The sequence below is a fragment of the Ischnura elegans genome, chromosome 5, assembly GCF_921293095.1.
Source record: "Ischnura elegans chromosome 5, ioIscEleg1.1, whole genome shotgun sequence".
NCBI lineage: Eukaryota > Metazoa > Arthropoda > Insecta > Odonata > Coenagrionidae > Ischnura > Ischnura elegans.
In genome coordinates, this window is record NC_060250.1 from 36,335,911 (window position 1) to 36,349,771 (window position 13,861).

The 13,861-nt window shown below is 38.5% G+C and overlaps 1 protein-coding gene across 1 annotated transcript in view; it reads left to right on the plus strand.

Moving 5' to 3' along the window:
* Positions 1 to 13,861, plus strand: part of LOC124158716 (scoloptoxin SSD14-like) — a 147,059-nt gene that overhangs the window by 100,888 nt on the left and 32,310 nt on the right. Inside the window, exon 3 of the mRNA XM_046533965.1 lies at positions 11,308 to 11,474. Coding sequence (XP_046389921.1) covers positions 11,308 to 11,474 — 167 coding nt within the window. The remainder of the gene's footprint in view (positions 1 to 11,307; positions 11,475 to 13,861) is intronic.

Sequence of the window (13,861 nt, forward strand, 5' to 3'; positions counted from 1 at the left end):
ACGAAGAGATCCAAGTTTCTCTTAGAAATGAGATATGATTAAGGGTTTTGACCGAAATTCATGTACACGTTGGTGTGATCAATGCTATCCGTCGCAATGACAAACATTATACTGCATAATATGGAGAAAAAAAAGTGGATCGCATTGCGCTCATCACCGCGCCGCGGACATTTTTGAAAACCTATAAAAATGCGACGAAGTGGCAACAGAAATCTGCCTTAAATGAAATGGAATTGGGTCTCCCATATGCAGTCCCCTTGGCTTTCACAACAAATCGATGCGAACGAATGACTTCTCTGATTTGTATGCTAATTCGTTATTAAACCCTGCCGAAAATTGGCTGCCACGTTTTTGGAGAGGCACTACCTACCTGCAGACAATCTATTATCAATCTTTAGGAGAAAAACATGCATGCTAATGCTTTGAAATTAAAATAATGTTTTTAACAAATGTCATGCACAAACTAAGGGCGTATTATAAAGAAAGCCTTTTTTGGAGACACTAGAATATGATTTATCGCGTTAAGTTTTTTTAAACAGCGCCGAAACGCAGGTAATAATAAAATAAAATGTAAGTAATAACTTGCAATAAAAGTACACTAAGACTAATATTTCACATCTAAAAAAAGTTAAATTAAAGTGCGTTCCGATTCTCTTAATTTTGCCATGACGTACTGGTTTAGCTCTCCCTCAAAAGTTACGCAATGGAAGTCTGAACATTCATAATGATTGGAGGTACAGAGATGTGTACTCCACATATATGAGAAGGAAATTGCGCACCGAGAAAACTGGAGAAATTTCTTCAGGCGAAATTGAGGAAAAACGCGGAAGGAAGCCAAAAGCTGCCACAGGCGTCGACCTCTTAAAGTGAGTCACTAACCCAAATATTGCATTCGTCGACCTGAAATATTAACCCGATTACGCGGTCACTTTCTCAGCGACTATTTTTTATCTCTTCGGGATTCAAGAGTAAAACTACTCCTCAAATAATCCGATGCTACCATCGACGAATTGACAGAATTACTCCAGGGTGTCAAATCAGCTTGGGATAAAAGTCTCGGAGACTACGCGCTAGGCTTAGATTGCTTGAGCTAATCATCATCATCATCATTAGTCAACAATCCTAAGATTGGTTTGACGCAGCTCTCCATTTCTCTCTCATATCCGCTAATCTTTTCATAGCTACATATTTCTTCCCTTTTACATCCTTTCCTATATAACCTGTCCTATATAACTCATTCGGGGCCGTCCCTTGCCCTTTTTCCCATCCACTAGTCCTTCAACGATTGTCTTCATCAGACCATCGTGCCTCAAAATGTGGCCAACTAAGTTCTCCCTTCTTCTGCATAAGGTTTTTAGGAGGTTTCTCTTTTCTCCCACTCTTCTTAGCACTTCCTCGTTACTCACACGGTCAATCCATTTTATCTTCATCATTCTTCGGTAGCACCACATTTCGAATGCTTCCACTCTTGACTTCTCTGCTGCTGTCAACGTCCAAGCCTCGCTTCCATAGAGAAACATAGTTGAGCTAATAAGAACAGACTTCCTTCCAGAGCGACTCAGAGAATATCGCTACAGAACCTCAATATTTTTCTGCGCCCAACAGATGCAACAAAATAAGATAGACGTATTGGCAAACCGATAGGTATGGGAATTCGGTTTTCCCCCGAACAATTAAGGACTTCAATAAGTGCTAGGTAGGACTTCAATCAGTAGTCACATCAGTAATAGAGCATATTCTCTTTCTATATAATTTCCCTTTTCTTGCGTGCATACGAGCTAATTTTAATTGGAGACAAAGCCTAAGCATTTTATAACTAAATACTCAATTATAAAGGCTTGAGTGAGATCTCAATGAATTCTCAGAGCATTCGATTCTTTCATTCGATTTGATTCTTGAAATGACTTCGCAAATGCATAAAGCAAGCGATCTAACAGAAACGAAGAAATAACTGGAGAGAGCCAACACAACACAGATGTGGATTTTAAATATTCAATGACCACTAATGCAACTTCTTCTAGATCATGAGTGGCGTTATTAAAACATTTTTACCTAAAATTGTATCAATTGTGTAGCATCATTCGCCTGCTGACAGATAATAAAGTCTTCATTGCTGCATTGGGAAAACTTCCTGATCACTGAAATGCTGCAATGTAGCATCAAAAGGCTACTGGGAGCAGGCAGTTAAAACTCTCCTCCGTAGCTGAGCACGTATGGACAGTCCCCATGAATAGCATAAAAGTCGAAGAGGCCAAGCTACTATTCGAGGAACGGATATATTTTCGGAGGACAATACGCGAGAACATAGAAATTACAAAGAAAGAAAAATTAGGAAGATAGTTATTCTCAGGCCAATCTATATTGTGGCGCATGTCAGATAAATAATAGGTGAACCTTAAGTAGCAGAGATGAAAATGTTACGAGGAGGAAGTAATTCAGCCTAAATGTAATAATATGTTATCCATTTTTTTATATTCTCTTTAATGTTGACGTCACTCTTTCCGATATATTTCCTGAGCGAAAAAGGAATAAATTGCCGAAAGAAATGGAAAACTTGCTATTTTCACCACATTCCTCAATAAACTTCGTTTATTTTCGCCGACATTGAAGAGTCTCATTTGCTAGATGTATATTACTTAGGAAAGGCACAAATATGAACTAATTATGAGTAATAATACTGAATACAGTTTCAAGTGTGGAGTTAGATAAACACGTGCTTTGATGAGAGCAGCGATTATATGTTCCGCTGATTTCCCTGATTTAATCTTAAGGTAGCGGAAAAAAGGAGAAACTGTCGCCTATGAGGAGACGAAATACAAACTTGTGAAAATGTCTGACCTCAAAAGAGCATTAACTGCAACTCAATCGTGTGACCCCGAAAGATAATCTTCCAAAGGTAATCCGCAAAAGACCCACCCCGTTTTTATTAGAAAAATACCAAACAGCGGAAAACTCAACCGAGAGTTTTAGTCCTCTCTTTTTTCCCTTTCAATATAAGTTAAAATTATTATTTCTCGTGCGTTGACATGTCTGACTTGACTTCATGGGCTCTTATCCTGAATTTTGTCCTCATCTTCACTCTCTTACATAAATTATTCCTCTCCCAGGCTATTGATGTTTGGCCCACGCAATGGAATAATATTATTACGACGTCAAAGAATCGCATTCTTTTTGCCTCGTGGAGAGAAGCAAAAATTTGCTACTTCAACTTTCTTTGGAACAGCTATCTCAAATGTTTCGTAAAGTCACGACAAAAAATGCTAACGTCGGTAGCGTGTTTGAATGTGCATCGTTCGACCGAGTGTTTATACTGTCGCTGCAGAATAGAGCAATAATATTTACGCTGATCCGATCCGGACTCACGTCAACATTCTTCATGGAAATCTGTTAGATATTCTCAATCCAAATATGACTTGCATGCTATAAAATAACGACAGTGCTTAACAAATTTGAGTTTGAATTTGGAAACCATGTAACAATCCTCTGAAGCGTGTGATGAGGACTGGTGTAAACGAAGAGACGTTACGGATGAGAATTTCTTCTCAACACCTCCATAAGAGAATTCGCCGTTGTTTTTAGGATCATAAATAACATTTATGACAGGAAAGGAAGCATTCGCACGGTACTCTCCGAACCATAAAAACCGTCATTTTAACTGTCATTCTGAACTACGAGGAACTACTATCATAATAAAGAACTATAGCCGTTATTTCTGTTACTTGTCACCTAAACAGTTTAAGCTGTACACCACAGTTAGTTATAATAGATAATTATCATAGGCAAATAGCATTGGCAATGGATTTATTTTGAGATGCAGTGAAACAGCTGCTATGTGAGAGCGAGGAAACACAACCGGTCACTCCAGATCATTCCGTTAAATTCGAGCTTTATTCCATTCCTCAGGCATGTCTTTAAAAATCGACTTGCTAACCCATCTTTAGGGCGTTTTACACGGCGCACGTAATTGCACAATCATACGTATGAACGAAGGTGCAGTCAGCAACGCGTAGCGTAAAACGGCGAATTGCTAGAACTCGTGCGAGAATGCATGGATGCGAGAAGGCAAAATAGCCCCCATTCTAATTTCGTTCAATCATTCGTTCAATTGCATGCCGTATTGAGAAATAAAATGCAGTTTCAACCTTTGCAATTACGTGCCCGTGATAAACGGCCTTTACACTTATATGTGAGTGAAATTTTAGTAAATGCACAAGTTATATACTCCACCACAAATATAATTACCAGATATCGTATTATCAAAACAATTCCCCATTGACACGGCCCGATTCCTATAACTAGCTTCTATTCTACGACGAGATGGAATTCCTTACCGCAGATCCCATCGCCCTAGCATCATTTAAAGTAGTTAGAGCGTCACGGTAAAAGTATAATAAGAATTTGAAGAAATTTTGGTCTTAAATTTTTTTAAAGACGCACTTTCAATGATCCAAAGAAAAAGGGATTGCCATGTGCTGTTTTTTGGATATTTGACGGTAACATTATGATAATTTAACATGGGTTTTTATGGAGAAATACAGTTTTTCGAGCTAGCGAAGCTGTTTTTAACAACAAGTTGTTGAGACGGTAGTCATAAGAAGCAAGATTGTGTGGCACAGATAAACATGTACGGGAAAGTATATGTCCATGATCAAATGAGAAAGATATTAGCGAAAAACTGCCTGAAACTGGCGGGTCGGCTGGGAATCTTTGGCACCAACATCGAAAAACGAAAACCACTACACCGACTTCGCCTAAATTACGCAAACGTATTTAATTTCTCGGTTTTTACATACGTCTTGCATATCTTTTGTTTATGAATAAATATTATTTTTAGGATTTACCACTTGTATTGTGAATATTTAGCCAAAAGTATCGTCAACAGTTCAGTGTGCAAAGGTTGGAAGCAGTGTTGAAACTAATCAAGTTGACTACTGTAAATACCTTTTAAAAAATCATTTTTTTTTTCATCGTGCTGAGGTGCAAAATAAATAATAGGTAGCTTGAGTACATCAGTTGACTTCAGCCGATGCCGCTCTAACCACCTTAATTTCGTCCAATGCGAGGAACTGAAATTCTATCTCACACCAGCTGCATCTCATCCACTCCTGCTCGTATTAGCGACATGACATGACAGGAGGACCACCCATGAAGAGTTTTCTAATACATGAGAGGCCGAGTGAGGCCGAAGCTAACAACAGTGGAGTAAACGGGAAAAAATGAAATGGGGTCACGATAAGTAATGCGCAGACCTCCATATCCCCTTCGAGCGCCTCGGCCTTTTAACAGATCGATGGAGTCGGAAGAAAGGACTTTGCGAGAGCGTCATCACGAAATAGCTGTTGAATAGGTCAAGTAGCGTCAGTAAAAAACTCTGAAAAATAACATGAATCTCAAATTTTGGAGAAATTACGGCAGAGAAGCCATATCCTAATCGGATCCTAGATAAAACACCATATCCATGGGTAGGTGCAAACTACACGTATCTCAAAATTTGGCTGGTTTGAGATGGGTATTTAAACAAAGTGTAATGATAAAAAAGAAATAAAATTCAACCAAATAACAACTCTCTGTTTGCAAATGTAGGCTTCTTTTGCAGTTCTATGAATTTTTTGTTTTTAATTTCAGTGTACAATTAAAAAAATAAATAGTTTCTTTTGCTCCCCTGAAAAGTTGCTATTTTTGAGATGCGTGTTGTTAGAACTTAGCCATCGACATAAAAGACCGCTTTGAATGAATTGTGTGATACGAAACAAATGCAGCGGATGAAGCGATGCTCTGTTAAGGATGCGGTGATTGCACTACTTGCACACATGCGGCAATGGCGCTATGATTCAATTAGAGAAGCCTTTTGCTTTGTTGTAACAACAATACTTATAGCTGATATCCGTGTCGTCATCGCAAAATTAGCAGTGCCGGAACGCACCTCTCACAGCTTTTTTAGAGGTGAAAGATGACTCTGTGTGTTCTTTTGTTACAAGATATTATTTACATTTTATTACAATTTTTTGTTTTGTTTACGTACGTGTACACCAGAAATTTTGAGGCAACAAAATTGATTAAAGTGTTGTTCGACTATTATGTCTTTTGTTAACCAGTGCTGGAAGGGCGTTCCGGCTCCATGACACTGCTGGCTAATATTAAATTCGATCCCCATTAAGGCACGGTAGAATATTGAAATGCGAAGTGAAAAGCTGGATATAGATAGGAACTATAAACGAATATTTTAAACGAAATATAAACGAATTTCTTAATCATTGTGAAGGTACAGCCTCTATTTTACAAGCTTTTCAATGTACGGTAGGATAATATTCTCTACCGGATTAAAATCATGATACAATAGACCATGCGCTCGAGAGGGATCATAAATCAAATTTCTTATGTTATATCACTAAAGATAATTATTACGTAGAGAGTGTGTTCCTAAGAGTCCTTTTCAAGGCCAGCTAACGCAAAAGAAAAACTGAGACCGCACATTTCCCGATTTCTACTTACTGGCCCATGCCGCCATCCGCTCGGATCTTGCTACGCAGTTGCCTACTCAAAGGCAATGCCCCCATGTGCTCTTAACGAGGAGCGGATATTCTCGTCGAAGGCCCAAGGTCTTGCGGTGGAAAGCGCACGTTGGACAAATTACTCTGCCATTTTGAAATGACCGTTGCACGCGTGTATTGAGGTAAGAAAGTGGGGAATCCATAAACGATATTACCTCAGCCACCCGAAAAGGTGGTAATGAATGATGTCAGTGAGGCGTTCCACAACGATCGCTCGCCACTAAAACATTTCCACCTGATGTGAAAGGTGTCTCTTGCTGACGACTCCTGCCACCGTACATTTCAAATGGAAAAACTCTTCCGAAAATGGAACAAAAAAACAACAATAGGTGTGTACTCAGGAACTCTTTATTAATAGATTTTGACTGACATGTCAGTAAGAATTAATCAATAAAAGTATCTTAAATGCTACCACTTTTTCAGGTTAAAAAAATCAAAAATATTGAAACAAAGTGGTATTCCGATGTATGATAATTACCTTTCGTAAGCATTGCTGTCTTGTTGTTATACTTAACTACTTTAAAATATGACACGTAGTGCGTAGTACAGGATTGATGAGTCATAAAAAGTTAAGAAGAAGAAAATGATGATTTTAAAATTTGCAAAACGTAGAGATATTCCGATAAGGATCTACAGAATCTGGGTAAGCTGTTCTCGAGATTCCAGAATAGCTTCAGAATCTCTTTTCACTCCTTACTTCGCCAATTATCATTCCAAGCTACAATGCCTTCTGGGTTCACTTTCCTGCGGGAAATAAATCAGTAGATGAAATCTTGGTCATAAGATAGAACACCTATAAAATCAAGGTCATAAGACAGAACGGCGGAAGCATTGAAGACAGACCTTGAGCGGGGAAATTTCACGGTTCGTCACCACTTTCCAAAATTTTCAGCCATTTTTATCCTTCTCATTTTGGAGTAAATGATCCGACGGAAGTTTTCTTGCCATTTCCTGAAATAATAAGACGACGAGGATCGGAGTGTTATCAGTCATTATTTTCTACTTATGTTACTTAAAAAATGGAATTAGTCCAATAAGAATACGGCGCGCTCTTAAAGGTAGAACCCAAATAATTAAATGTTTGTATGATACGTAGTATTTTCGACTGGGAAAGTGAACCACAGCAAGATCAGTTCATAATCAACAGAAGTATCTTAAATTTAACCACTTTTTCTGGCAAACATATCAAAAACGTCAAAGCTACAAACAAACCGGGGGTTAAAATATAGCGTGAAATAACTCGCTTAGTGATGTTCCACAAAACTTATACTATACCGACCTTAGGTATCAGCTACTGCATAGTCATTATGAAGTCATTTCGCACTATGGATATGTGGTTCCACCAAGTAATGCCTGAACACTTGATATATATGGGGGTTAAAATATTCCGAAGTATGAGGATTACCTGTTGTAAGCATTGCTATTAAACATATTAGCGTAGATATTGAAGTAATAATAAGGATAGAAACGCAATCGCGTTTGCATGAATGAGGGCATGGGATCGGAATAGAGAATTACTTAACGAGTTTTCCACTTCAAACTTACAAAAATCAAGGGAAATCTGAGAAAACTGGACGCAAAACAGCAATAATTCTGAGTCGATATATGAGGCGGAGATGCGGATAATAGAGGCGGAGAAAAAAATGTGAACTCACGCTCAGCCCCAAAACGGTTTTCTCTAGCCTCCCATACGTCATTAATGCGTTTCCCGGTCTTTTGAATCACGGGAATAATGATGTCTCTTCCACGCATTGTTGAGTAATAATGAAATTTTCTCTGGGCCTGATATCGAGTCACACAGAATTAGAGCGGGTTAGTTTCATGTAAATAAAGGACCCTAAAAATTTATAGATGTAAATAATAATGGAAAGACGCTATTCAGGGTCATTCTCACGATTAATCTTCGGTTTAGGAGAGGTTTACGACGAACACAGCTCACCAGCTTTTGTGATCACTGCCACCTCTCTCCATATCCTAATACGTCTTCGATTATCACTTAAAAAATTCAAAAAACTATTGTAAATGCCGCAATAAAACCGAAATGAATCATTATTTTTTCAAGAATGAGGAACTTGCATGGGTCGTAGATTGCTCTAAAAACTATTTTGAATAAGTCAAATGGATACATTAGCTCGCAAAAATACCTTCAGTTTCTCCATTCAACATCAAATGAAATAAAAAAATTGCATTTAAAATCGAGAAAAATTTCTCTGAGCCGACCACTGCGCGAAGACACCCGAGCGTTGCCGAGGCCAGGCGTGACGTCATAGGTGCCTAAACAACCGTAGGGAGTAGGGAAATACGCTGAGCGCATGGTGTAAAATTTGTTTTGAGGGAGTATTTAGCCGCTCATCGTCACTTTATTTTGTTCTTTTATTCTTGGGCAAGTTTTCCTATTGCTATTGTGCCTAGATTATTACTTGGGATATTAATAATGCGGCATCGGGATGATGAAGTACAAGCGTTTCACTTCGTGTGTTTTGGTTATCAGAAAAATGGATAACGTTGCCACTCGTTCGAATAGTACAATTGAAATTCATCTACGTCTACATAATACCCCGCAAGCCGCCTAAAAGGCGTGTGGCATGGGGTGTTAGGACACCAGCCTTTTTTTAGGACACCAAAAATTGATGCCACGACCCTCATGGAATTTGTTAAGACAAATTATTCGTATACGTCGGCGGCAAATCGAGTTGTAAAAGAAACTTGTAATACTGGAGGATAACGATTGTAAGCTGTGCTGTTGAATTTGGCATCGCCGTATTAGCAGAGAAGGTACATAGTCCTATCTGTCCTACGTTACGAATTCACAGCAAAACAGTCTGTACACAATCCACATGTGATATCGCGAATCGGTTCCGCTGCCAACACACACACAAGCTACAACCTATTTCAATAATATAGGTAAATCCATAAACAATATACTAGCATATACCATAAAAATATAGTGGGAAATAGGCAAATACTCAAAAACTGGATATCGTCAACAATGACGCTGCGATTCTGTGGGTGAGGAGAACCCACCCACCCACAGAATCGCAATAATGGACAAAATAATCGGGAGCGCCTAACCTTCAGCACACGATTATTTTGCCCAAAGAATCGCCCCATAATCGTATGATGATAATCGGTGCATAATCGTCTCAAGAATCGTGTGCTGGCTAAGTATTCGATTATTCACCGATTCTTTGCGTAAGCTAGGAAGATTGTTATTCTGTCCTGAATCGCTACCGTGCGCTACCGATTATTTGAGTGTGAAGCGATTCTTTTTGTGGCGTGGTAGAATAATCGTCTCGTAGGAACGCTAAAGACCTAAAGATATCGGCGCGCACCGTCTCATTTGTATTGAGTGAAAAATAAAATGCAAAGAATCGGTTTTATTGTCATATTTTGAGATTGTGCGGATGCTGTAATGGTGGTATTTTGAAGGTGGGTGTCATGATGCGTGTCAAATAATTTAGTTCGTTTTTTAACTTGTAATATTAAGTTATTTTATCCCTGACATACTTAGATCCGGATGATAGTGGTAGCAATGCCTTCTTAAGCTTACGAAGGCATTAAGCTTAAGAACTTCTTAAGCTTAAGAAGGCATTGGTGGTAGTAATAAAGTAGCTAAGTTTTTGTCTTGTTCTTGACGGTGATATCGTCAATAGGTTTTTCATGCCATTATAGTACATGACTAGGAGATTGTTTTTCTTTACTCTCACTCAAATTTTTGTGGAAGTACTTCCACAAGTGACTCTTTACTGGTGCCATATCACTTTCATTTCTGAGCTTACACCGAACAAAGGATTTTAGTGACTTATGGGTGAATCGGCTTCGGATGAGGTGTCTGGGCTCTTCCACTTACGAGGTGTTATACATTTATTTACGATTGATTATTAGGTAAGAGTTGCCCAATTAGCTTTATTACTTATTGGCGGTGAAAAAAAATTGTTCGCCCTTGACCAATTAGGCCCTGTATGCCATATGATCGCTTCTTATTCCCGCCGATTATATTCAAATAATCGATTATGCAAAATAATCGGATGTCCATAATCGATTCAATAATCGCAATAATCGAAAGCAAATAATCGATTTTTACGTATAATCGATTATTTTTGCCCATCTCTACCTTTGACGTCATCGAGGCTTCGTCGGCAGTGGCTTGGGGGGTGAGGGAGTTTTTCCCGCGCTTTAAAATTCGTTATATTTATCATTAAATATCTCGCGAAGGAAAACTCAGATTTACATGCGGTTTTCTTTGATGCATTCAGAAAATAATTTTCTGTCCGCCTATGAAATAAAAAAAATTCATGCAAGTTCCCCATTCTCGTAATGGTTGATTGTTGAGACTGCAGCTACATCTAGTCTAATCATTACACATAAAAGACGAATATCTATTTAAATTTTAAGATTAGCACTTGTATTATTTAAAATAATTAATATCATCCTAGAACTGAGCCTTTTTGTTTTGTATTGAAATGCATATCAAAGCAACGACTTAGACAAGAAGCATTATACACCAACGGCTGTTCTGCCTCATGGATTCACGAGATTTTTAATACTTGGCGGTCCAATTTGGCCAACGAGTATCACAAAATGTATCACTTGTAGTCTTTTATTGTTTGACCAATAACTAATGACAAAAAATCTCCCTATCCTTTATTTTGCGCATTCGAATTTTTAATTGTTTTTGGATTTTTTTCGGAAGCAAACCTTCATCAATTGGAGACGCTGATTTAAACCTCGTTCTACCCATTGATTATACCCACAGATTCAAAGTCCTTACCGAATCTGGAGCGTGGAGAGAAGTCCGACGGAATACTCGAATGGCTATGACGACGAAGACGACCATGATGATGATGACACGAGCGATTCTTCGTTGTTTGAAGAAAGGGATCTGTTGGGGGGATGCCATTGCAAGATGGCGTCCTCCGTGAGGTAAGGCAGGAAGTAAGGTCAGCACGGCAACACTCTATATCGCTTAAAACTCAGCTGTGGTCATCAAGCAAGAAAGAGGCAATTTTTCTCTTATCTCCTCACTTTCCATTGAGATATCAACCAGCTTTAAGAACGCTGAGGCTGCCTAAGTAATTGAAAATCAGTGATTAAAAAGCATAATTCCTAAACTTTATCATATTTGATTTGTGCCCAGTAAATTGCCGCTAAAATTTTATCTTTACCATTCCGTCCCCTAATGGAAGGAGAGTGTAATACATGGAGAGCATATAGTCGCTTATTATAAAAGTATTCTACCGGTTAAGATATGTTTGCACGGAGCCCAGCCCAGATTGGACCACTCACTTTAGGTCACAATATGGCCAACTGTTTGGTCGTTAAATAAAAAAGAAAGATAACAATATAAAACTGTCTGAAAAATGAATATAGTAGCTTTTGGAGCATGTAAAATTTTGGCATTTTTCAATATTAACTTCCATTGAGCCACCAACAATTTCTAGGTGCAGCGATGCCATGAATTTTCAATGACGGCCAAGATATAATATCTTATAAAAATTATATCTTGAAAGATCCCAGGATATATCTCCTTAGGAGTAATAATTTCACGGTTAGATATATAGATCAATACTATAAGCGCTAAGGACCATTTTACGGCACTCGAGGTGCCAATGAAATAAGTATACCAGGTCGCAACAACTTTGCCTGTAGCAACGGGAGACGAATATAAAAAGTAACGAATGAATCCTTATGGGAGTAAGCTATTTCAAGTTCGTGGACGAGATTAGATGAGGTGACAGAGGTTTCCTTTAGTGGAGTGACTTTCGTAAAGCATTGCACTCGCGTCATGCGGTGAGTCCCAACTTGAATGTGACTGGAAGGCAATTGAGTTAGCTACTAAGCCGGCACCACTAGCGAGGATATCCCTTGACGCTAAGCGGTATTGGGAGAGGAGGCTTTGCTCTGCCTCTTCCAATGGACTATTCCCCATATGTGCTGTCATTTAATCGCCTACTTCCGAAACAATAGCTCCAAGATAATCGGAGCGAAGTTCGCCTCAACTGATATAAAATCAAATTAAGACTTCCACTTTAATGCCCGACATGAATGGGTCCGAGTCGTCATCAAGAGACTAAACTTAGGCGTGAAGAAGTGACTCTGAATTTCCAGTAATCTTCATAACTGTAGATATTCATTTCAAGTGCTCGCGTCCAAGAAGGTCGCTTCCGTACTTTGTCAAATATAGTAAACTCGACGCATTAAGTGAAGAAAATACATACATTCTAAAACTATTTAGAGAGACGGATTTCCAAACGCTGATCGGAAGTAAATATTCCGACTAAATACTTGCAAACTATATTGCACTATTCTTTTTTTAAGGAGTCATGTTTGTTGAACTCCGGGCATTACGCAGCCATGCATTACACGTGGGTGTTGAGAAAGCATACCCCTGCGGATGATAACCATGAAAGCTTGCTAATTCTGACTAGAGCCGGAAATTAACTTCCGGCATTATGAAGCCCATGACACACTCAGAAACATAACGAGTGAAAAGATAGTCCGCACATCAAAACCAGGGCCTCAGTTAAGCTGCTGCAGTGGAGGTAACATCAGCATACACTTAAACCCTGAAATAAATACCTTTCGTTGGGCAGCCGTGTAAAAAGAGAGAGAAGCATAATATATTCTACGGGAATTAAAAGGAATAAAAACAAAACGATTTTATAATCCATCAACACTGTCTATCGAAATTTATCATCAAAAACAACCAGAAAATTATAAGATGTTTTTGCACTAGACACCTATCAAGTTTGGATACTGTGCACGATCAAGCCAACTCCATTTGTAATATGCATTTTAATACCTCTCCTACTTATCCTTGGATTACTCGGGTCAGAGCAATGAAAATACTAATGTACTTTCGAATTTCCACAACGCCCGTAATCTCGTGCAAATAAATTAGGATGATATATAGGGATTTTCAATTTGTCCATAAGGTAAGAATAGTAATTTTACCTCAAAAAGCTAACACCGAATGTCACTGACATGTTTATCCACCCAAGAACAACGATGTTTCGGTGGAACAATGTTCCGAGAAATTTCCATCTCTGAAACGAACAAACGAAAACATTCGTAAAGAATCATCATCTCTAATCTAGTTGCTTTTTAAGGAATTTTATCCAATACTGCCACCCAAGTCTGCGTTTCATGAACGTGATGCTTTCCAGGTCACTAATGTGGCGTCCCGATGCAATGAAAATATTATTCTTCTTAAATTGAGGTATCTTACGTTTGGACAAACTAGAAGCTATCGTTCGAGTATGCGGTCCATGAAAGATTTTTAAAAATTAACATTAAAAACATTAGTCCTC